Source organism: Protopterus annectens, chromosome 4.part0, assembly GCF_019279795.1.
Source record: "Protopterus annectens isolate FY-2018-M chromosome 4.part0, PAN1.0, whole genome shotgun sequence".
Lineage (NCBI taxonomy): Eukaryota > Metazoa > Chordata > Ceratodontiformes > Protopteridae > Protopterus > Protopterus annectens.
Genome location: NC_056733.1, coordinates 884,371,174 through 884,395,533, shown reverse-complemented (window position 1 = coordinate 884,395,533; position 24,360 = coordinate 884,371,174). Strand labels below are relative to the sequence as shown.

The 24,360-nt window shown below is 39.9% G+C and overlaps 1 protein-coding gene across 4 annotated transcripts in view; it reads right to left on the bottom strand.

Moving 5' to 3' along the window:
* Positions 1 to 24,360, bottom strand: part of CABIN1 (calcineurin binding protein 1) — a 4,301,447-nt gene that overhangs the window by 1,554,035 nt on the left and 2,723,052 nt on the right. For all 4 annotated transcript variants that reach the window (XM_044068841.1, XM_044068840.1, XM_044068839.1 and 1 more), the window contains one exon: positions 14,565 to 14,920. In XM_044068841.1, the coding sequence (XP_043924776.1) occupies positions 14,565 to 14,920 (356 nt within the window). The remainder of the gene's footprint in view (positions 1 to 14,564; positions 14,921 to 24,360) is intronic.

Below are 24,360 nucleotides of genomic sequence, written 5' to 3'. Positions count from 1 at the left end.
AAGACTCCTGGAGGACCTAGAGGACGGGGTCGAGGACCTGATGGAGTGGAGTACAGGAGAATGAAGTACTGAGGAGACTGGCTCCAGAACTGGGGACTGGCTCTGACTATGACTCTCTGTTGGCTCCAAAATAGCTGATGGATGTGAAGAGCTAGCTTTTTCGGGCCCGGAAGCCTTCAGGTCCGTGGATGAATCTTTTGCCCGCTTCTTCAATGGCTCAGATGTTGGAGCCGATGAAGTTCTTTTGGAAGACTTGTCCAATCTAGGGGATTGTGAAGGTTTCGAGGAACCCTGTTTTTCTTCCAGTGCCTCAGAAAAATGAACTTTTAATAATCCCCTGACTATTAATTTATTTTTCCTCTCCAATAAAACTCTGGAGCTAAAAGCGTGGCAAAAAGAGCATGACTCCTGCAGATGGACAGCACCTAAACAGTACACACAGCTGGTGTGTCCATCTGTCAAGGTCATTTTTTGGCTACATTTATCATATTTTTTTGAAGCCTGAAGGCTTCATTTCCTTATTGTCTTTAGACATGGCTATTGACAGTAGAATCACACACTACCAAAAAACTCTACTGAAGAAAGGTAAACTAACAACAACCTTTTTTTATATCAACAACAATAAGAACAGCAACAACCACAAAGACCACAAGAAAGTAAGAGGAAACTAGAGGAGAAGTCTCTAATTTAAACGACAATCTCCTCTAGTCAGAGGAGAAGTCTCTAACTTAAACAACAACTCCTCACCAGAAAAACGGGTAGGAAAGGGAGTGGAGCCCTCTAACTTAAACTGGCTGAGAACAAGCTCTCTAACTGAAATGGACTATGTTATGTTAAGAAGGGGAAATGGAAACAAAATACTTTAGACTTACAAGGAAACTCTCTAACTAAAGGAGTTATAAACGAAACAGGCTAGCAAAAAGGCGACAGTCAGCAACAAACAGCTCAAATATCACATTGAGTTTAAAGAACTTATCTAACACACTAAGAAACAAGAATCCAACAACAAAGTAAAATTTTTAGCAAACAACAGTAGTACAAGAAAGAATAATGATTCCACTTAGCCTGGAGCCTAGTAGGAAGCAACCAATCTAGTTTAGCGGCAAACAAGATCTGGGTAATCTTCCCTAAGTATGATGGGATAGGGTATAGCCTCGAGCCAGTGGAAGCTCTCGAGCTTTAGTACAGGCCGAGTCGGAACCGATTCGCAGTTCCAACCCAACCAGCAAAGAATGAAGGAGAGACAGGACAACATAACATTAAAAGTTATAACAACTGGGATATTATAGAATTTAGTGGTAACTTGGATGAACTGGTAAAGATGACACCAACATTAACTTATAAAAGAGCAATGAATTTTAAGGACTTGTTGGAAAAGGCAGGCAAGATTTCTAGTCGGGTGTAAGAAGATAGATTACATGGATGTTTGAAATGTGGATAATATAGAAAATGTGTACAGATTCGGGACAAAGGAGAACCCTATGCCAAAAAAAATTTAATGGGATAAGATTAAGCGGCATTTTAGTTGCCACTCAACGAGGCTTTTTTATTACGGTTTGCTGTATTGAACCCTATGTGAAAGAGTCTATAATCATGTGACTGATATTAGAAAATCTAATTTACATAATCTAATTTACATAATGCATTAGATAAACATACACATAGCAAAGTGGACCACAGTTTTAAATTTAAAGTTTAATAAGTTACAATATTTTGTATTTTTTATATGCATTTTTTTTTTCAATTTGACTAGCACTAGGTCTTTAATGTCTGACTGGCCATTGCTGATATTGTGCCACATGCATAAGGTGTGGAGTGTTACATGCAAAGGTTCTTACTTACCTAATCTGTTCTGAGGAAGTTTCAGCTGAATGTGTAGACAAAAGCACTTAATAAAGTATAACATTAAAGACCCTGTGGATTCTTTCACATATGGCTTGTTTTGATTTGTTTCCTAGTTTGTTTGTTTTTTTGCTTCAGAACCTGCTTGTTTGTCTTTTTACAATTCGGAACTGTTAACATATTAAAAATGTAAACATTTAACATCAGCATCATTATAGTGTAGTTTCTTCCTAGGTTCTACATTCAAATCACTTGTATTTGACACAGTTCTGTTTCCTGTATTGCAAAAATTAAACCTAACAAACAGGCATTTATGAAACACCACTGCTTTAGTGAGGAACAAAGCAGTTACCAGAAGTTGCTTTTAATCCTCATAATGAATTATTCATACCCATTTGTAAAATGCAAGAAATTATCTGTTTCACTTGTCTGAACATCAAAGCAGTGCTACTGTAATAGAGCCTTACATCTGATCACTTCCTTAGATCTTAGCTGTTATACATTTCTTAATGCATTTGGAAAACAGTTGTCCAGAATGCTTAAAAGTGATCTTACAAACATCACAAACATAAGGCCATTAGTTCTCCAGAAAACCTGATACAAATAAGAATGGACAATAGAGACTCTTTTCAGACTCAAATTTGATACCACTGTACAGCTTCTTACAGACTCCATAATCCTGTCAGTAGTCTACTGGACCCAACTTCTACACTTTGACCGCTATTTCGGGAGCTCTTTTGACAGCTATCAAATGCTGAGGTTTAACAGCTGACAAAATAGTTGTCAAACTGTGTCAGTTGAATGGGAAAAAAACAACTGTATCCTAAACATCACCATTGCCAAACAGTGTATAAACAAAACATTTTCTTTTCTCTATCTCCCCCTTTATTAACTGAAGTAACATATGCCCCAGCTCTACCGTGACCCCCTGACATGTGACAGCTTCAGCCACAGAAGTACATTTCATATATACAGTGCTTTTTACTTTGCAGTACCACCAGGTCGTCCGCATCTGTTCCATCGCAGCATGTCAAAGTTCTACATCAGACAGAAAAGCGCTACAACACCAAATGTTGCTTTTCAGACTGATTTCAAAATACATAAGGATTGTGGCGGTGTGGTTTGTTTTTATTTATATAAATGTATGTTTGCTTTTGTAGTAAGTGATAGTATAATAAAGATGTTTCTTGTTTAAAAAAAGCAGGAACTGAATAATTTATCTAATATTGCTTAGGTAATATGATATATTACAATAAATGTGAAGTATAATGTTTATGTTAATATAGTTTGATTACTTTTATATGAATGTAAATTTGCCTACGTCACAAGTGATAATTCAATAAACGCAAGTGTATGGAAAAAATACGGAGTTTAACTGTTAAAAAAATACATAACTGTCTGTAGCAATGAAGTGCAACACAGAGTTCCACAGGTCTGTTCAAACTAGTCAGACAATTAAATGAGTACTTCAGAATAACTCTTATTGCAACATAATAGTGCTTTTTAATCACCTTTATTAATCACTTAAGACACAGGCAAACACACATTAACAGAAAGGAAAGCAAACCATTTTAACATTTTCCATTTAAATACAATATACATCATATATATTTTCTTTGCTACCATCAACAGTCCAGCATTACAAAAAAATGCTGAATTCCTGCCTTTCTTTAAACCTCATTCCTCCTCCTGAACATTATTCTGCATGTACTGTTCCCAAAATGTCCATTTACTTCTACGTAGTTTGCTCCTCCCCTTTTCTAAAGATCCTTCTTCCAGTTCTTTTATTGTATTCAAAACCCCAAATACTGTTGGTGTAGACTTCAATTTCCATTTTCTAGCAATTGCTTTTTGGTAGCTAACAGAATTAAACTTAATAAGGCCTTACTATATCTAGACAATTCAGATGCTATATAGTTGATAGTTTACTTAAATTTAAGGAACTGATTTAGCAGTTAAGGCTTAATGCCTCTGTCTACCTTGCTCTCAATGACAATACTTCTATTGCTGGAGATTTAAAGATGAGAGCTAATACGCTATGCTTATTTATCTATTTAGCTTTTGTGTGGGGTTGCTATGCTCCAGAGTTTAGGTATTTTAATACTTTCAATCTATTTAATAGTTATATGTACATAAGGCATGTACTATTCTATGAAGTTTATTGTAGTGTTTATTTTTTATTAGTGCCATACCTCTAAGATTGTATTTTTAATTATATATTACAGGTGTTGTGACTGCTGTTTCTTAATATTTAAGGCTGCTTAAAAAAATCTTATGAACAACTCTGATGAAGTTCTTTGTGTGTGGACAAAAGCATGCAGTTTGTACTGGTACTGTTGTGTATTCACATTAAAGTGGCAGATCATGCCTCCAGGCTTCCTCTTGCGTGTTTTAGATCTTTCCACATGTCCTTAACTGCCATAACATAAGATTTTTGAATCCATACTCCTAAAAACTTCATCTTATCATGCCCCCATTAATATGGGTACTGAAGAACCACTTTGTGTTGGTACATAATTTACAGCTATAGCCTATGTTTTATCTTCATTAAACTTATATCCCCAAAAAACGTACATCATGATCTGCAAATAAAGCCAACTTTTCTTGACTACCATACCAATTATATCCTTGTATTTCTGAGTCCCTTATTTTCTTTGGCAATAGCTCTAAATATAAAGCAAATAACAAATGGGAAAGAGGCCACCACTGCCTGGCTTCTCTGTTCAAGCACAGCTTATCTGAGAGAAATCCTCCCACTTTAATTTGTGCCTCTGATCCTTCAAATATTCTTCCAGTTATTATTTTATCATGGAATGCAAATGATTCAAATGTCCTACTCATAAAATCCTGCCTTACTCTGTCAAATGCTTTCACTGCATCATGACCAAACAACAGAGGTATATTTCTTACATTCTGCTTCCCACTGCTTCATGACTGTTCTATTAATGTTGCAAAATGTTTGCCTCACATCCACAAAACCAGAATAATCCAAATCTATCAATTTTTGGCAACGCCTTTGTGATTCTCTTAGCTAGTACAAATACTTTATAATGGTTTACAAATGAAATGGGTCTATATGAAGTTGGATCTTTGGTTCATAGATTAGTACTAGGCTAAGTGCCCTTGTGGATCATTTTAAGCCTAGCCAATTGCCCATGTGAGAATCAAACCCTGCACCTTGTGTCTGTAAGGTAAACACCTTAACCATTATGCCAACCTCCCACCCCTGATCTGATGGATCTTTACCATCTTCAGGTATTACAGCCACTGCAGATTTCTTCCAAGATACTGTTACTTCCCACCTTTTAAAATATTGTTAAACAAACCCCCCCCGGGTCTTTTTCACTTTCTTCCCTTCAAACTTCCAATCTTCCACTGGAATAGCATCTGTTCGTGGAGACTTCCTTGTTGATTGAGTACACATCATTGTTTTTTATCTTACCACTTTCTATCTTAGCTATTAATTGTTGAATATCATCTTCCTCTAATCTTGTCATAATTAAGTCTTCCACAAATATTTCCATTTATGACTTTTCTTAGTTTCTATAATCCTCTTCTTTATACAGATCTTCATAAACTTTCCAAAATATCGCTAATACCTACACAGGATCGCTCATTATTTTTCTTGTTATAGGTTCTCTAAGTTTGGCTACAACCCTTTCTACTTTCTGTTGCTGAAGTCACTGTGCTAAAAGTTTTTGGCTCTGGACTTATCAAAAATAGTTGCATCTTTCTAAACTCATGCAAATTATCTAAGTACTCCCTTATTTTCCCTTTAGCTCTTCACAGTTGCACCTCTTCTTGTTTTGATTCGCCTTATTCTGCAAGACTTCAACTTTTGTCAATGTCGACTCCCCTAAATAATATTTTTTGTTTGCTTTTAACCACCCTTATTAAATTATCAGCTAAGGCATAGAGACACACAGATTAAAAGAAAATAAAACAAACCATATTACTATATCATACTCATGTATTATACAGTATATATAGAGTTTTTTTTTTTTTTTTAACAATTATTCGCTCCAAAAGTACATACATTTCTCAATTTCTGTCTTACCTTAAACTTTACTCCTCCTCCCAAATGCTATTCCAACTGTTTCCACAAATTCCTTTTATTTCTATGTAGTTTGTTCCTTCCGTTTTCCTACATATCCTGCTTCTAGATCTTTTATCTTGTTTATAATATTCAGTACTTCAATTACACATGATTTACATTTTCTAGTAATTGCTTCATTGGCAGCTAAAATCATTAAATTTAGCAACTTTTTACTGTTAAAGGCAATTCAGATCCTGTGTCCCAGCTCAAAAAGATATCATCCCTTAGGATTACCCAGTTTGAGGGGGTATTTTACAGCAACAAAGTTAAGGCTCTTGTACATAGCATAAGCAGAAAACTATAATTCAAAGTGGAAAGGAATGATTCTGATACAGGGAAGAAGCTCAAGAAACATGGAGAGATTGAGATTTTGGATGCAAACTCTTAAGGAGAACAACAAAAATTATACAGAGTATTATATTCATAAAATAGCAGGGAGTATTCCAAGAACAAATCTAGCACAAGAATGGAGAAAAGCGATTTTGCCAATAGGGATGACTGCAGTGAGGGATACAGATAATAGGCAAAAGGGGGCTGAAATTTATAGGAGAAAACTGGCAAAGGAACCAAGTTATTGGGAGTGAATAACTAGAAAGGGAAAGGTAACAGAATGGGAAGAGGCCAAGAATTTACTTGGACTGCAAGTTAGAGACTGTCTTCCCTATCAAGGAAAAAAAGAAACGCATCAAAACCTCAGGCAATAGTAAACTGAAGAATAAAAAAGCTCAGGTGGATGCACTACCTTAAAAAACAGCCAAACTCAGTAAAAATAAAACAGTTTATTAAGTGCTTACATTGGGGTTCCCTTTTTAAACCATTATTTGGGAGTGATACAGTGGCCTTTCCCCCTAGAAACCAGAATACTGAAAGTCATTTTGTACATTCCATGGTTTTACAATATGGGGGTGTTAGTAAGGAAGTTAAAACTACTCTTGCTAGGAATTAGGTGTTATTTCAAACCAATTCAGAATTAATATACAATTTAGGGGATAAACCATGTTTCGTTTTTAAGACAGATGTTAATTTGAAATACTTATTGGAACATCCTATATTAGGTATGGAAGACCAAATAGGTACTTATAAATATGGAAGGTGCAGTTACTGCACCTTTATTTTATCAGGGCAGGAAGTTGTTGTGGGAAACCCCCCTCAAATGATTAAACTGAGGACAGGTGAATGTGGGAGTTCAGGTCTGGTGTATATTGCGGTATGTCAGGGGTGCCATTACTTTTATATTGGTAAAACAGAGAGAACCTTGTGTAGGTGTATCTATGAGCATTTGTACACCATCAAACATTGTAATTTGGTCAATGCCCTTTAGAAACATAATATGGTCTGTTATAATTATAATAGGTTCCTCTTTGGTATTATTGATAAAGTTAAGAAGGACCCATGTGGGGGGTATTGGGAAAACACAATAGTGATGAGAGCATTTTACTGGCAACTACGATTGAAAGCTACTGCCCCACTGGGTCTTAATGAAAGTATTAACCTTATGCCCCTTCTTAAATATAGGGCATTAAACATGTATTGAGTTTGGATTGTTTATATCCTTAGTTCTTTTTCCTGGGTGAATAGGTGCTACGTAGGTTGGAATTACTGGCCTTTTTGACTCTTGTTCCCTACACTTGGGTTATTTATTAGAGTGCATCATTTTTTAACATAATGCATTATTTTTAATGATGCTCATCAGGACTGATACTTATGGTATGTTTTACAACAGTTGTTATGCTTGTTGATTTTTTTAGGTTCTATTCCAGTATTACAGATTTATATGTCCATGTATTTCATTAATTAAGGTGTCATGTGATATTAACTGACTATTTAAACACCTGGGTTGTGTGTTCTTTTATAGGTTCATAGGTAGGTACTAGGCTATTGGCCCTAGGGCCTATATAAGCCTAGCCAAACAGTACCCTGGCTTTTGCCACCCAAGAAAATTATTTTCCTGTGCCCCTGTCAAGCAGAGCCACAGAAGTGATCCCCGGGTTGAATTTCCTATTTCCCATCCAATCATCAAGATTTTTCTCGAAGAGTGTTAATGAGGAGCTTTGTTTGATATAGATAGGTAGTTTGTTCCAGAGTATGGGAAGTCTCTGAGACAGGAATCTATCCCTCCAGCATGTTGTTTATTGTGGTGACAAGGTTTAGGTCCCTAGAGCGTGTAGCTTGGAGGGATTAGGATTTCTTTACGTGGAGCATGTCCAACAGCTCTGGGTTTGACATAGCTTTGTATGTTACGCAGAGATCGCCTCTGAGTAGACGATATGCAACGGAGTAAAGCTGGAGTTTTTGAATCGGTCTGTGTAGGGCATCTGTTTGAGGCCAGTAATCCTCTTTGTGAGGTACTTCTGTGGCCTTTCCAGTTGTTGTAGATGTCTTGTGAGGTACATACCAAAAGGGGCGTTGTACTCTATAATGGGTCTAATGAGTGATGAGTAGAGTGGAACAATGACCTCTTTTTTCCGGGATGAGAAACCTTTTGTGATGAGGTGTGCCACGTAGAATGATTTCCTGACTACTGTGGTGATGTGATTATCAAAGGAGAGACTACTGTCCACCTGTGTCCCAAGGTCTCATCACACTTTCGATATTAAGTAGACTACCGCCTATGTGGTAGTTCATGGGTACGGAGTTTTTACCAAAAGGGATGACAATGCACTTTTTGGCATTGAGCTTGAGGCCATGGCTTTGACAACAGGCATCTGTCTCAGTGAGGCCCTTTTGTAGGATGTCTACATCGTTAGGAGATTTGATTATGGCTCCTAGTTTGCAGTCATCTGTGAACTTTGTTAGCCAAAGACCTTCGGTGTTAGCTTGTACTTCAGAGAAGTAGATACCAAACAGGAGAGGACCTAGGACTGAACCCTGTGGTACTCCACTTGTCACTGGTCTGAAGTTGGATTTAGAGTCTGCTACTTTCACAGTGTGTGTTCGGTCAGTGAGCCAGTTGGCAACCCATCTTGTTACATAGGGATTTCTACCTATTTTAGTGAGTTTGTCTATAATTCCAGAGTGGGGATGGTGTTGAAAGCCTTGGCGAGATCTAGATAGGCTGTGTGCACCACCTTACCCTCATCTACAGCTTTGGTGACCGCTTCAAAGAAGTCTATCAGGTTTAGGAGACATAATCTGCATTTTACAAACCCGAACTGGGTAGGGTCCAGAGTTTGGAGATTACCAATGTCATTGTTTATAGGTTCCATGATGATACGTTGCATAGCCTTGCAGACCAGGCTCGTCAGGCTAATGGGGCGGTAGTTCCCGAGGTCCGTGGTGACTCCCCCTTTGTGGAGTGGGATAACTGTTGCTGTGCACCATTCAGTTGACACAAAGCCTGAGGTGAGGCTATGATTGAACATGATACTTAGGTGGGGTGCCAGTTAGTTCTATAGTTCATGTAGAATGCAGCCTGGGATGTTGTCAGGTCCCATGGATGCAGTGTTCTTGGCTTTGGAGAGTGTGTTTTTTACCTGTGTAGCCGTGATTACAGGTACTTTGCATTCTTCCGGTATAGAGATTCTAAAGAAGTCCTTATGCGAGAAGGACGAAAGCGCTTAATAAATTGTTTTATTTTTACTGAGTCGGGCTGGTTTTTAAGGTAGTGCATCCACCTGGAGGCTTTTTATTCTTCCCTATCAAGGACTGATATCAGAGTATAGGCAGAGAGAAAGAAATAGGGGGCTCCTGGATGAAAGACTAGCACTGGTAGCTTTTAATAGAATCTAGAACAGACGCTACCATTAAAAAAGGAATAATTAGTAAAGCATATAAAATACTGCATGATAATTATAAGAATCAATCAGGAGACCTTAGAATGGATTGGGAAGAGAGATGAGATAAGCAATTCACAAAGAGACAATGGGAGGGTATATGTGTATCTCCCAAATATGCAACAAAGTCTAGAAGATTTAGGATCTTTGGTTGAAGTGTTTACACAGGTATTTTTATACCTCAAGCAGACTCCAAAGAATTTTTCCTCAGGTGGATAGCAAGTGTTGGAAGTGTGACAGGCAAGAAAGAGGTGGCTGGGAACATACTTTTTGGGAGTGTAATGAGCTGACAGAGCAGATGGGACTGACTTAGGAGAAGACTTTTTTCAGTTATCGGAATTGCCAAGACATAGTAAAGCCTTGCTGAGTCTAATTATGGTGGCTGCCAAAAAATCAATTACTAGAAAATGGAAATCAAAGTCTAAACCAACTTTACTAGAAGTAGTGAATATAGTAACAGATATAAAACAACTGGAATTGGGATCTTTAGAAAAGGGAGGGAGCAAACTACATAGGAAAAATGGGAATTGTGGGAACAATATATTCAAAGCAGGAATGAGGTTTAAGAGGCAGGATTCAAATAAGCCATATAAAGGATAACTGACAATGACTGGATAGATTATAAGTGATATATAATGTTTGCAGCTACAGTTATTTCAATGGTGTCTGTGATGTATACTGTTTGCAACTAAAGTGGTGTTATGTTGTTTGTTTTTCATTTGTATAAATTTAAGACTGCCTATGTCATGTGCGAAAATTTAATAAAGATGTTTGTTAAAAAAATGAAACAAACAAACAAATAATCCCTTACCCTGATTTTTAGAGATCTCCCTGAATCTAGCTCAATAAGTTGCACCCCCCTTAAAATCAGTCATATATTTCTTTTTAAAGGAGGTGGGTTTCTCTCAATAAATAATAATCATCATTACAATTACAGAAGTATTTAACTTCTGCAAATGGAAGTTAATTCATAGCCAGATCCTCAAATTCTGTCAATTTTCTATGTCAGTAATGCCAATATTTTTAGATGTATATCTAATCTAAGGTCTTTGTCATTGAGTATGCACATAACAGGTTAAGGGCTATGCAAGTTCTCACAGTATGTAGTGTATAACAAATTAAAGGTTAAACTGAAGGACCTTGGTTATGACAAGACTGAAACTGTACATCACTGTCCTTTACGGCAATTTTATTAAAAGATCATCCCCACTGAGCAGAGTCCTATAAATGTAAGGGATTCAGGAACTAGAATGCAATGCAGAAATGCAAGTTAAACTGACTGCCCAAGAAATGCAAACAGACAAACACACACAACCTCTCACCTGAAAAAATGGTAAACAGCTACATTAACTGCAGGGTGTGCAACCCAACTTCCAATGTTCCAACAAAGGTAAAAAAAGGAAGCATAAAAGAGCAAAAAGGATCTGGATGAGAATGCATTTCAAGAAGCACATTCATCAAAGGATACTTCACTAAAAAAAAAAGTGAAAAGGGAAGCGGGACCTGTTCTTCCAGTGCAAAACAAAAGACCTGCAACAACAAAGGTGAGTATGTGGATTACAACACCATAATATCAGCAATGGGGTCCACAAAAGGCAGAGTGTGTCCAAGGAAAATGTCAGTATGTGAATAATCACCAAGATGTCTCCATGACAATAAATAGCATCATGTGCACGGAGAAGTGCAAAATCCAGTGTGTGTGTCCAAGGAAAATGTCAGCATGTGAATAATAACCAAGATATCTGACTGGTAATAACTAGCATCATGTGCGCGGAGATGTGCAAAAGGCAGAGAGTGTCCAAGGAAAATGTCAGCATGTGAATAAGAACCAAGATGTCTCCCTGCTAATAAATAGCATCATGTGCGCGGAGATGTGCAAAAGGCAGAGAGTGTCCAAGGAAAATGTCAGCATGTGAATAATAACCAAGATGTCTCCCTGCTAATAAATAGCATCATGTGCGGAGATGTGCAAAAGGCAGAGACTGTCCAAGGAAAATGTCAGCATGTGAATAAGAACCAAGATGTCTCCCTGCTAATAAATAGCATCACGTGCAGAGATGTGCAAAAGGTAGTGTGTGTCTAAGGAAAATGTCAGCATGTGAATAATCACCAAGATGTCTCCCTGCTAAAAAATAGCATCATGTGCGTGGAGATGTGCAAAAGGCAGTGTGTGCCCAAGGAAAATGTCAGCATGTGAATAAGAACCAAGATGTCTGACTGCTAATAAATAGCATCACGTGCGCGGAGATGTGTAAAAGGCAGAGAGTGTCCAAGGAAAATGTCAGCATGTGAATATGAACCAAGATGTCTGACTGCTAATAAATAGCATCACGTGCGCGGAGATGTGCAAAAGGCAGAGACTGTCCAAGGAAAATGTCAGCATGTGAATAATAACCAAGATGTCTCCCTGCTAATAAATAGCATCATGTGCGCGGAGATGTGCAAAAGGCAGAGAGTGTCCAAGGAAAATGTCAGCATGTGAATACGAACCAAGATGTCTGACTGCTAATAAATAGCATCATGTGCGTGGAGATGTGCAAAAGGCAGAGTGTGTCCAAGGAAAATGTCAGCATGTGAATAATAACCAAGATGTCTCCCTGCTAATAAATAGCATCACGTGCAGAGATGTGCAAAAGGCAGAGAGTGTCCAAGGAAAATGTCAGCATGTGAATAAGAACCAAGATGTCTGACTGCTAATAAATAGCATCATGTACGAGGAGATGTGCAAAAGGCAGAGTGTGTCCAAGGAAAATGTCAGCATGTGAATACGAACCAAGATGTCTGACTGCTAATAAATAGCATCACGTGCGCGGAGATATGCAAAAGGCAGTGTGTGCCCAAGGAAAATGTCAGCATGTGAATAATAACCAAGATGTCTCCCTGCTAATAAATAGCATCACGTGCGGAGATGTGCAAAAGGCAGAGAGTGTCCAAGGAAAATGTCAGCATGTGAATAAGAACCAAGATGTCTCCCTGCTAATAAATAGCATCACGTGCGCGGAGATATGCAAAAGGCAGTGTGTGCCCAAGGAAAATGTCAGCATGTGAATAATAACCAAGATGTCTCCCTGCTAATAAATAGCATCACGTGTGGAGATGTGCAAAAGGCAGAGAGTGTCCAAGGAAAATGTCAGCATGTGAATAAGAACCAAGATGTCTCCCTGCTAATAAATAGCATCACGTGCGCGGAGATGTGCAAAAGGCAGAGAATGTCTAAGGAAAATGTCAGCATGTGAATAATCACCAAGATGTCTGACTGCTAATAAATAGCATCACGTGCGCGGAGATATGCAAAAGGCAGTGTGTGCCCAAGGAAAATGTCAGCATGTGAATAATCACCAAGATGTCTCCCTGCTAAAAAATAGCATCATGTGCGCGGAGATGTGCAAAAGGCAGAGAGTGTCCAAGGAAAATGTCAGCATGTGAATACGAACCAAGATGTCTGACTGCTAATAAATAGCATCATGGCGTGGAGATGTGCAAAAGGCAGTGTGTGCCCAAGGAAAATGTCAGCATGTGAATAATAACCAAGATGTCTCCCTGCTAAAAAATAGCATCATGTGCGCGGAGATGTGCAAAAGGCAGAGAGTGTCCAAGGAAAATGTCAGCATGTGAATACGAACCAAGATGTCTGACTGCTAATAACTAGCATCATGTGCGCGGAGATGTGCAAAAGACAGCGTGTGTCCAAGGAAAATGTCAGCATGTGAATAAGAATCAAGATGTCTGACGGCTAATAAATAGCATCACGTGCGCGGAGATGTGCAAAAGGCAGAGAGTGTCCAAGGAAAATGTCAGCATGTGAATAATAACCAAGATGTCTGACTGCTAATAAATAGCATCACGTGCGCTGAGATGTGCAAAAGGCAGAGAGTGTCCAAGGAAAATGTCAGCATGTGAATAATAACCAAGATGTCTGACTGCTAATAAATAGCATCATGTGCGCGGAGATGTGCAAAAGGCAGAGTGTCTCCAAGGAAAATGTCAGCATGTGAATAATAACCAAGATGTCTGACTGCTAACAAATAGCATCACGTGTGCGGAGATGTGCAAAAGGCAGAGTGTGTCCAAGGAAAATGTCAGCATGTGAATAATAACCAAGATGTCTCCCTGCTAATAAATAGCATCACGTGCAGAGATGTGCAAAAGGCAGAGACTGTCCAAGGAAAATGTCAGCATGTGAATAATAACCAAGATGTCTGACTGCTAACAAATAGCATCACGTGTGCGGAGATGTGCAAAAGGCAGAGTGTGTCCAAGGAAAATGTCAGCATGTGAATAATAAATAAGATGCCTGACTGCTAATAAATAGCATCACGTGCGCTGAGATGTGCAAAAGGCAGAGAGTGTCCAAGGAAAATGTCAGCATGTGAATACGAACCAAGATGTCTCCCTGCTAATAAATAGCATCATGTGCGTGAAGAAGTGCAAAAGGCAGAGAGTGTCCAAGGAAAATGTCAGCATGTGAATACGAACCAAGATGTCTCCCTGCTAATAAATAGCATCATGTGCGTGGAGATGTGCAAAAGGCAGTGTGTGCCCAAGGAAAATGTCAGCATGTGAATAATAACCAAGATGTCTCCCTGCTAATAAATAGCATCATGTGCGCGGAGATGTGCAAAAGGCAGAGACTGTCCAAGGAAAATGTCAGCATGTGAATAATCACCAAGATGTCTCCCTGCTAAATGTTAGAGTAATAAATAGCATCACATGCGCGGAGATGGGTAAAAATGCCATGCTGAACGCCAAAGGACACACTACACTATCAGCATACACAGAGTATTAAAATAGACTTGCTTAATAAAAGCTATGTCAAGATTCATTTTACACAAATGTGTATTGTTTGAACTTACTTTGTGGGTCTTGCTGTAGGTGTAAAGGTATGCAAGTCTGTACAGGCTTTTGTAGTGCTGTGGGAAGCGATTCAGGCACAAACGTAGAGCAACAATGCACCAGTCCGTCAACAGTTTGTGCTGTTCCTTCCTGTCCACAGGAAAGCTAGATGGAAATTCAGGTATGTCACCTACTGATTCTGTCCGTTTCTTCACTTCACAGTGGGACGAATTTGCCTGGGTTTTAGCAGAAAGCCCAGATGATGGCTGGCTTTGAGAATCGGTAACTGGCTTTGAACTGTCTAGTTCAGCAACCTGCATAGCCAATGTCTTTAGTTCCTCAATAATGTTGGGCTCTACAGATTCGTCTAATTTTACTGAAAAAGTAAGAAAACAAATTATCACCAAAAATAAAACACAGCAGCTATTTCAACATCCAGATAAAAGGCACAGCAAAAAAAGGATAGACAAACATTAGATTACAACCATCTTTTGATACAGATATCTGCAAAAACTAAAAGTGTTACTACAAATCCATTACTGTCACAGACCCCCAAAAACACAGCATATGATGTGTAGTGAGTTAAAGTAGTGTCTACAGTCACTAGACTTCTCTGTATCCAATATCCCAAATTAAAACAAAGCATGTGGCTCTGTGCACTGACTGACAGACAGACACACATATGCATATAAATACACACACGCATACAACTGAACCTGCGTGATTTATAAGGAATTCCAACACTAGATGCGGAAAGGCGTGGGTATTCAAAAAAGGAAGGACAGTGGAAAGGTAATTAGTACCAACATGACAAATATGTGTGATGTCAGACAATTCCTTATCATTTTAAATAATTTCCCTACAGAGTACCTTGTCAGAAATCTTGGGGGAGCAAATGATTTTAACCAAGGAAATGATTCTTTTAATCTGAGACAAAGTATCTGAATTGTCCACACAAAGGAAGGCTTTAGTAAGTTTAATGCTGTTGACTGCCAAAAAGCAATTATTAGAAAATGGAAATCACATCTAAGCCAAGTGTAATTCAACTATCGAATACAATAAAGGACATAACTGGAGACGGGACTTTAGAAAGAGGAAACAAAACACATTAGTTAGAAATAAATTCATTATGTGAGAAAATCCTTGCAGGATAATGTGAGACTTCAGGAAAGGCAGGAATTAAGCAACTTATGTAATGATGGACTATATGATAATTGTTAATGATGCACTATATGTTAATTGTTAAAAAAAACATACATGCATACCACATTATTTATTTATTTATTATTGATCAGGGAAGGTCCATTTTCATCAGAGGCCCAGGAAGAAAGGCTCTGCAGAATCAATACCTTTACATACGTTTATAGCGTAAAATACAGAAATGTTTCACATAAAATTAATATTTACTAAATCTGAAGCTTAGAAACAAACTTGATTAACATATTGTTAAAACAGGTTATGATGTGCATGATAGTACAGCTATCCCAGATATCTCTACATAAAATTGTAGCATAGATTTTAGAACTGTTTGACATAATATTAATTCACTTTCTGTGGCTGAACTGCAGTAACCCATACAGATATGGTAACTGACAAGTATGAATATCGTTTACATGCAAAAGTCTTGCACATAATTCTTAGCGGCCCAACATCCATGTCCAATATACCAGCTTGTGCCCTACCACGGAATTACTGGGACTTGTCATGGAACCTAAAGGCATCCCAGGGCCTCAAGTGCCTTTGTTTCAATCCTTTTATATGCCCTACTCATTTCCCTTCCTCCACCCCCCTCACTCGTCAATCAATGCAATGGAAACTCCCATCTATGGAACACACCTCTCCTTATGGAGCATCATTAATGAGTGCCCTTCCAGCCAAGACGGGCATGCCCATCCGCCCCAGCCGCTTCATTACTGGCCCAAGCTGCTGGGTCACGGTCACGCCTTTATTCCTCTATGCCACCAGAGCAGACAAAAAGCAATCTGTTCTTAGGAAATAAAACTATTTATCAAAAGAGAAATAGTTACAGAGTAAGGAGGAGTAAATCATGGTAACATGGAGGAGTAAACCTCAGAGCAGTTAGTCAAACTGAAAACATACATAAGTGTAAAAGTAGGAGAAAGAACGAGTTGGATGGTGAAGGAAGGCTACATAAAGTAAATGGTGACAAGGGAGTACAGCAGAGTGACAGAAATGATAATAATAAGCCTTTACCCCTTCATTATCGCCAAAGCATGGAACTCCCTGCCTTAATCTATTACTCACATAGACACCTTAAAAGCTTTCAAAACTGCAGTAAAACCCCATTACCTCAACAATCAAACATGCTCCTGAAACAACTCGCATAAACCTCCTTAAATAGATCACTGTCTCCAATAATACTCTACATCAGATAATGTCTTTTAACTCACATACCTTGGCTTGTTGTCCATATTTCTTTTTTTTCCATTTGCTTTTTTTCTACACCTCTAAATCCTATGTTTCTACATGCCACCTATTTAGTACAGTTGTGTACACTTACCATAAATGTAGATGTTGGAGTGTATTCACTGTTGCAGTCCTAACCAATGGGTTATCCGGCTCCCGGTAGCCCTCGATAGGCCAGAATACCAAAGGTAAGTAAAAATGACGTCGGCTGTCATCGGTTGTAAAGGACATCAGGGCGCTCGATACAAAAGAAGGCAGACAATGTCACTTCCTCAGTCTTTCTTGCCATAACTGTCAGAAGCCCCCAGAAAATAAGGCTTAAACCAAAATTAGCCTGTACCTTAGGAAAAGAGAAAAGGGGGAAGGAGGGAGGGGAAGCAGGACTGCAACAGCGAATACACTCGAACATCTATAGTTATGGTAAGTGACACAACTATACTATGTTTATAGTGTTTCACTGTTGCAGTCCAAACCAATGGGTTGATTAACAAAGCCCAGAGAAAAGGGAGGAGGAACCAACAGAATCAAGGACTGGAGATAATGCCCTGCAGAACAGCAGTGGCAAACCCTGCCCTGGCTCTAGAAAACAAAGGCAAATTATAATGCTTTGTGAAAGTGTGAACAGAAGACCATGTGGCAGCTTCCAAAATGTCTTTAGCAGGGACACCCCTTAAAAAGGCTGCAGAAGTAGTTGAGTGGGTCCTAACTCCTTGAGGAGGAACCTCGCCATGAAAAGAATAACAAAAAGTAATACAATAAGCAATCTATTTAGAAATGGTTTGCTTAGAAATAGCCTTGCACTGGGCTCCAGGGGCAAAGCTCACCAATAGCTGTGCTGATTTCCGAAGGTCTTTGGATCCAGGTAACACCTGGGTTGTCTATGCACATCAAGAGAATGTAGGATCCTTTCACCTCTATTTCGAGGATTAGGAAAGAAGTTAAAAAGGTGTATGGACTGATTAAGAGTCAGGCTAGAAACCACCTTAGGCATAAAGGAGGGATTGGTTCTCAGAGAGACCCTATCTGCATGGAAAATAAGAAAAGGCTCCACAGCCATTAAAGCATGCAGCTCCAAAACCCTCCTTGCTGAAGTTATAGACAAGAGGAAGGCAGTCTTCCAGTAGAGAAACTTTAAATCTACAGAGGCAGCTGGCTCAAAAGGAGGAAGAGTGAGTTTCTCCAGAACAAAATTAAGATCCCAGGCTGGAGTAGGCACCCTTCTGGGAGGTTTTAAGTTGCAAGCACCTCTGAGAAACATTTTCATCAGAGGATGAGAGAAAATGGGTTGTTCAAAAGAACGATGAGCAGAAATGGCTGAAGCATGGATCTTGATAGAGAAAAAAGAAAGACCACCCTGAAGCAAATCAGCCAGATATTCCAGGATCAGAGGAAGGGTAGGCTGAGAAGAAGATTCCCCTCCAGTCTGCATCCAGAGAGAGAATCTTTCCCATTTGCCAGCATAAGACTTCCTAGTGCTAGGCCTCCTGACCTCCCTCAGCATGTCAACCACCTGCTGGGAAAGGAAAGAAGTAAGGGATGTAGTCATACAATGAGCCAAGCTGCCAAATGGAGAGACTGAAGATGAGGATGTAGAATGTTTCCCCCTTCCTGAACCGAAAGATCTGGCTTCAGAGGAAGATGCCAAGGAGGAAATTGGGAGAGACTGTGAAGCAGTGGATACCAATGCTGCCTGGACCAATCCGGAGCTATGAGAATAGTCCTTGGTCGTTCATCCCTGATCTTCAATAATACTCTGGGAAGAAGAGGAAGAGGAGGGAAGGCATAAACTGACAGCAGTGTCCACGGGAAGGACAGAGCATCCACTTTCCAGGCTCTGCTGTGATGCTGTCTGGTGCAAAAAAAGAGGTAGAAGATGGTTGTCTGGAGAGGAGAAAAGATCCACTTGAGGAGTGCCCCAATGCTGAATGATACTGTAAAAAACTGCTCTGTTCAGCTGCCACTTGTGAGGATCCAGGGTCTGTCTGCTCAACTGGTCTGAAACTGAGCTAGGAGATGCAGGCCCAGGGATGCTGCTATGGACCAATGACTCATGCTCTGTCTGCACAGGAGGTAAGAATGAGTCCCTCCCTGCTTGTTGATGTACCACATGACTGTGGTGTTGTCTGTCCTGACAAGAAGGTGCTTGAAAGCTAGTAATGCCTGCTGGACTGCATTCAACTCCTTTAAATTTATGTGCAGATGCATCTGCTGGGCATTCCAACTTCCCTGTATGCATGTGCCATCAAGGTGAGCTCCCCAGGCATAGTCCGATGCGTCTGTGGTAAGAACTTGAGTGGCCAGGGGTGGGCAAAAAGGCATGCCTTTGTTCTCTAGACAGGCTGTTGCTCACCATAGAAACTCTGTCCACAGACATGGAAGCAGAGGAATTATCACATCCAGGTCTTGTGCGTGTTGACACCAAGTGTTCTTGAGGTACCACTGCAATTTCCTCATATGCAGTTTTGCATACGGAATCATGAGAATGCAAGAGGCCCTGAATCCCAGAGCTTGCAGGTATTTCCTTGCAGGGAGCTGGGACAGGCTTGGCAAGTCAATGAAGTAAACTGAAAGAGTTGTCTGCTTCTCCTGGGTGAGATGTACCATCTGGGTGGCTGTGTTCAGACTCGCTCCCAGGAATGTTCTCTCTTTGGATGGTACCATTTTTGATTTTTCCACATTGAGACTGTAACCCAGAGAAGAGAGAAGAGTCTTTACAAATTCTAGATCCTTTAACAGCTGTTCCTGAGAATTTGCTTGAATAAGACAGTCATCCAAGTATGGATAAATCTGAATTATCTTTTGCCTGCAAAAAGCAATGACTGGAGCCAAGCACTTTGCGAAAACTCTGGCAGCAGTAGATAAGCCAATGGGCAGAGAATTGATCATGTTGCTTGCCCACCCCGAAACAAAGGTATTGCCTGCAACTTTCCTATAGGGATGTGCAGATAAGCTTCTTTGAGATCCAATGTTACCAGCCAGGAATCATTTTCTAACATTGGCAGTAACTGATGCAGAGTGAGCATTGTGAACTTTGGAATTATCAAGAAAGAGTTCAGGATGGATAGAGCTAGGATAGGACGCCAGGCGCCTTCTTTTTTGGAACTAAGAAAAGTCTGGAATAGAAACCCTGGCTCACCTGCTGAGCAGGAACTGATTCTATTGCTCCCAGATGTAACAGAGACAAAATCTGCGTTTCTACTTCTGCCCTTTGGTTTGGAGGAGCGTCCGGGAATCCTTTGGGTACTGGAAAGGTGTGGAAAGAAAACTTGTGCCCTAGGGATACAGTTCTGAGTACCCATTTGTCATCCGTGATGGTGGCCCAAACATTTGTAAAAAGGGCCAACCTTCTCCCTAAAGGACTCTCTGGGCAGGCAAGAACAGGCAGAAGTTGGACAGAGTCATTGAGAATGTTTAGATTGAGATGCAGGCTTAGAACTTCCCACCTTGGAAGAGGAAGCTTGCCAACGCTTAGACCTTTGAGGGGTAGCCACCTGCCACCTAGAAGATTTGTAACCTCTAGTTCTAGAACGGCTCTGTCTGCTGGTATCAGGGAACGTCCAACTCTTAGAAGGGTAATTCCTGCTAAAGCGAGGAGGCTGAACTTGCAGAAAGTCTTTAACTGTCTGCATAGACTTGGCCTTGTCTTCCATCTTCTTGAGCACTTCCTCTGCTTTGCTGCTAAAAAGACTGTCCTTATGCAAAGGTACATCTAAAAGCTTAGCCTTAACAGGTTCTGGTAGGGGCTACTCCCTGAGCCAAGTGTGCCTTCTAATAACAGAATCAGTAGCTGTAGCCCTACAGGAGGCTTCTAGAATGTCAAAACTACAATGTAATGAATGTTTATTGACAAGACTGGCAGAATTCAGAAAATCCTACATATCCTTACTCTCTGCTAACTGAGGCACACCTGCTATCCTAGACTTAATAGCCTCCAAGGTGTGCTGCTGATACTTCAGCATATGAAAAAGACAGTAGACCTAATAGCAAGAGTGGCAGAGGTATAAAATTTTTACCCCACCTATCTAGGTTCCTAGATTCCCTGTCAGAAGGAACAGGATTTTTAGTAACAGTGGCCTTAACTCTTTTAGGCCCTTGAGAAATAACCTCTGGATCAGCCAACGGATTCCTGAAAAGAAACAAATGAGAATCAGGGATGCTATAGTACCTGTCAGGTTTCCTGAGAGCAGGAGGAACCGAATTTGGAGTCGAGGAATTTTCCAGAAAAACATCATCAAGCACTTCCAGCACAGGTGGAATAGCCAAAGGCTTATGCTGAGGCAAATCCAAAAACTCCCTAATCCTTTTCTTAGAACGGGGATAAATCCTGACTTTCCCATTTAAAATGTTCCCTGAGAGTATTTAAAGTATCAGCAAAAGAGAAATCTTCTGGAGGAGAAGCAGAAGGGATGGACTCCTCTGCGTCTGAATCCTCAAAAGGAGAGAAAGCCTGAGAAACTTCTTCTTCATAAACAGAAATGCTAGAAGTATCAGACTCTGAAAAGGACATAGCCTCAGGAGAGACATCCCTAACTCTTTTTGAAGGAGGAGACTGTGAACCCCTAATAAGAGTCAAAAGGTCAGCCATTTGAACCATCTGAGAATGAGGGGAACGAGAGAAAACTGGAGCCTGCTTCTTCACAGGCTTACGACTGGAAGATTTACCTGCAAGTCTAAAGGACTCGGGAGGCCTGGCAACCGCCGAAGTTGCAGCCAAAGTCGTCAGTATGAGCTTGCTGTCTGAATGAAGAACGGAAGTCTCGGACACCGGAGTCAACTTTGCGGCTCTGGATCCAGCTGAAGAGGCAACAGGCAGAAGGTCAGAAGGCAAAATGGACGCCAGAGGCCTGGGGGTCTCTGAAATGGTCTCAACCGAGGCCTGTGGTGGAAAATCTGCGGGCTGCAAAGGCACCTCACTGGCTACCGCATGACTGACAACCAACCTAACATCATCCAAGGACTTGACCTTCGGAAGCCTGTCGCGGTCCTTATCTTTACACTTCTTGGGGATATCCAAAGCCTGAAGACCAGCGGACGCCATACTGACAAACTTAGGCCAAACTTCAAAATGCTTAGCTAAAAGATTAGCCCAACGACGAATAGTACACGGATTAAAGGAAGCACAAAGATCACAATTAGGAACATCGTGGTCAAGGCCTAAACAAATAATACAATAGGAATGAAAATCTCTATGGGGAATCTGCTTTCCACAGGTAAGACAATTATTAACCTTTTCTGACATTCATTAAAGGCAAGTAAAGAGGATTTCCAATGGGGTACTTAGCTGTAGTTGACTTCAACTTTGTAGTCAGAAACAAAAAAGGTAAACTGCCAACCGGCACTCGTGCAAAAAATGCTTCTTCTTCGGGCTCTGCGACAAGGAAGACTGAGGAAGTGACGTCGGCTGCCTCCTTTTGTATCAGACGCCCTGACATCCTTTACAACCGACGACAGCCGACATCACTTTTACTTACCTTTGGTATTCTGGCCGACTGAGGGCTACCGGGAGCCGGATAACCCATTGGTTAGGACTGCAACAGTGAAACACGATCAACATCTGCTTTCGCAGCAGCTTTATAGAAAAATAGTGTCAGAAGATGTGAAACGAGTTTACATATGCCTGCATATGATTATAGTTTCCAAACTGTAAATACCTTAAACTCTGTAAATACTTAATCATATGTATGATGCTTTTCTGAATTGAGGAATGATGTGAAATTGTAAATGCAAATGTTGTTCCTTATGCTCTGTATATAACTGTTTACATTATGTAATTTTTTTTTGTAACCTTTCTTGGAGCTTTTCTCCCTGGTCCTCCACCAAAAATGGGTTTCTGACCCAGTGGACTTTCCCGGTTACCAAATGTCAATAAATAAATACTATCTTCATAAAATGGTCTTTCAAGAATGTTGTGAGAGAAGTTGCTATTCAGTTGTGATAATTATCTAGGTTAGCTCATGCACAAAGCCAGGTACTGTTTAAGTGTTGCTTAAGCTGGATTTGAAACTTATCCTGCCTGTCAGTTTGAGTGGGAAAGGGACAATTTCACAATTTTGAGATGTAGTTAGAGTACAAGAAGCTCCCTTGGGGGTTGGCATAATGGCTAAAGTGTCTACCTCACAGACACAAGGTACAGACTTTGATTCTCACCTTTGAAGGAAATTAGGGAAACTGGCTAGGTTTAAAATGGCCCACAAGAGCAGCTAGCCTAATACTTACCTATGAACCCACCTTGTTGATGGACATAGTGGTAAGCAGGAAGGGTTTATTGTTACAGCACAGGTCTCTAGCACAGGAGTAGTACTGCAGTATATTTTCGAGTGCAGGGCATTTTGTGGCACAGAGATAGGATTGTGTGCCGTGACTAACTGGGAATAGGGTAAGCAAATTGGTAATTCTAACCAGTTTAGCTTTCTTAAGGCAGTGCAATGATAGGTTGTATATGGGGAGTTTGCATCAAATTTAGCTGCTTTGTTAGGACGTTTCTAATTTCAAGGTTTAGTTTTGTTAAGATTAGTAAGAATATGAGATGCATTCTGAAGAGATGCAAGTGGATATGACCGGGATATGACCTAGCACTGAAGTTTTTTGGCATTACCTGTGAGATACTGCTTAACTCTGTAGAGAGAGTCAAGTTTCATAAGTGTTTTTTGATGGCTTGATGAAAGTGCTGGTTGAATTTTAACAGGTTGTTTATTAGGCTTTCCAGTATTCACTTCAATTTTAGCGTTGCTGGTTAAGTACATGTGGAAGGTTTTTTATTGGTAAAGAACATTAACTTTGTTTTATTTGGGTTTAAGAATAAGTGGGAATTACACAGCCATGATTCTAAAGGGAGATAGGTGATGTTTTGAAGATTTTAGAGAATTACAGAAGGCAGACAAGTGTAGAACCATCTGTGTATTGCGTAGCTCTGGCAATTTTGCTTGCAGTATGAAGACTGTTAGTAAAAATATTAAAAAGGGCCCAGTTTTGATCCTTGTGGACCTCAAACTGTGACCTGAAGAAATAGTGAAAGTTTTTGGTGGCATTTGTCACCAGAACAAAGAAGACTATCTCAGTCCAAGTATCAAGAGTTCAAGAAGGAGATTTTGATGTTCGACTATATCAAAGCATTTGAGAAATTAATGAAGAGGGATGAGACAAATTTATCTTTGTTTCTATTTTTATTTATGGTAATGACGAAGCAAAGGAGGGAAGTGGTTGTGCTATGACTGGAATGGAAGTTATGTTGTGTTTCAGATAAGAGATTTTTGTTAGTAAGGTAGTTACGTTGGGACAAATCATTCCAAGATTTTTGATAGTGATAAGACTGCAATGGGTCTGCAATTTTAGAAGTCAGTAGCGGTGCCGTCTTTGCTCAACAGAATAATGTATAACATTCTCCAAATG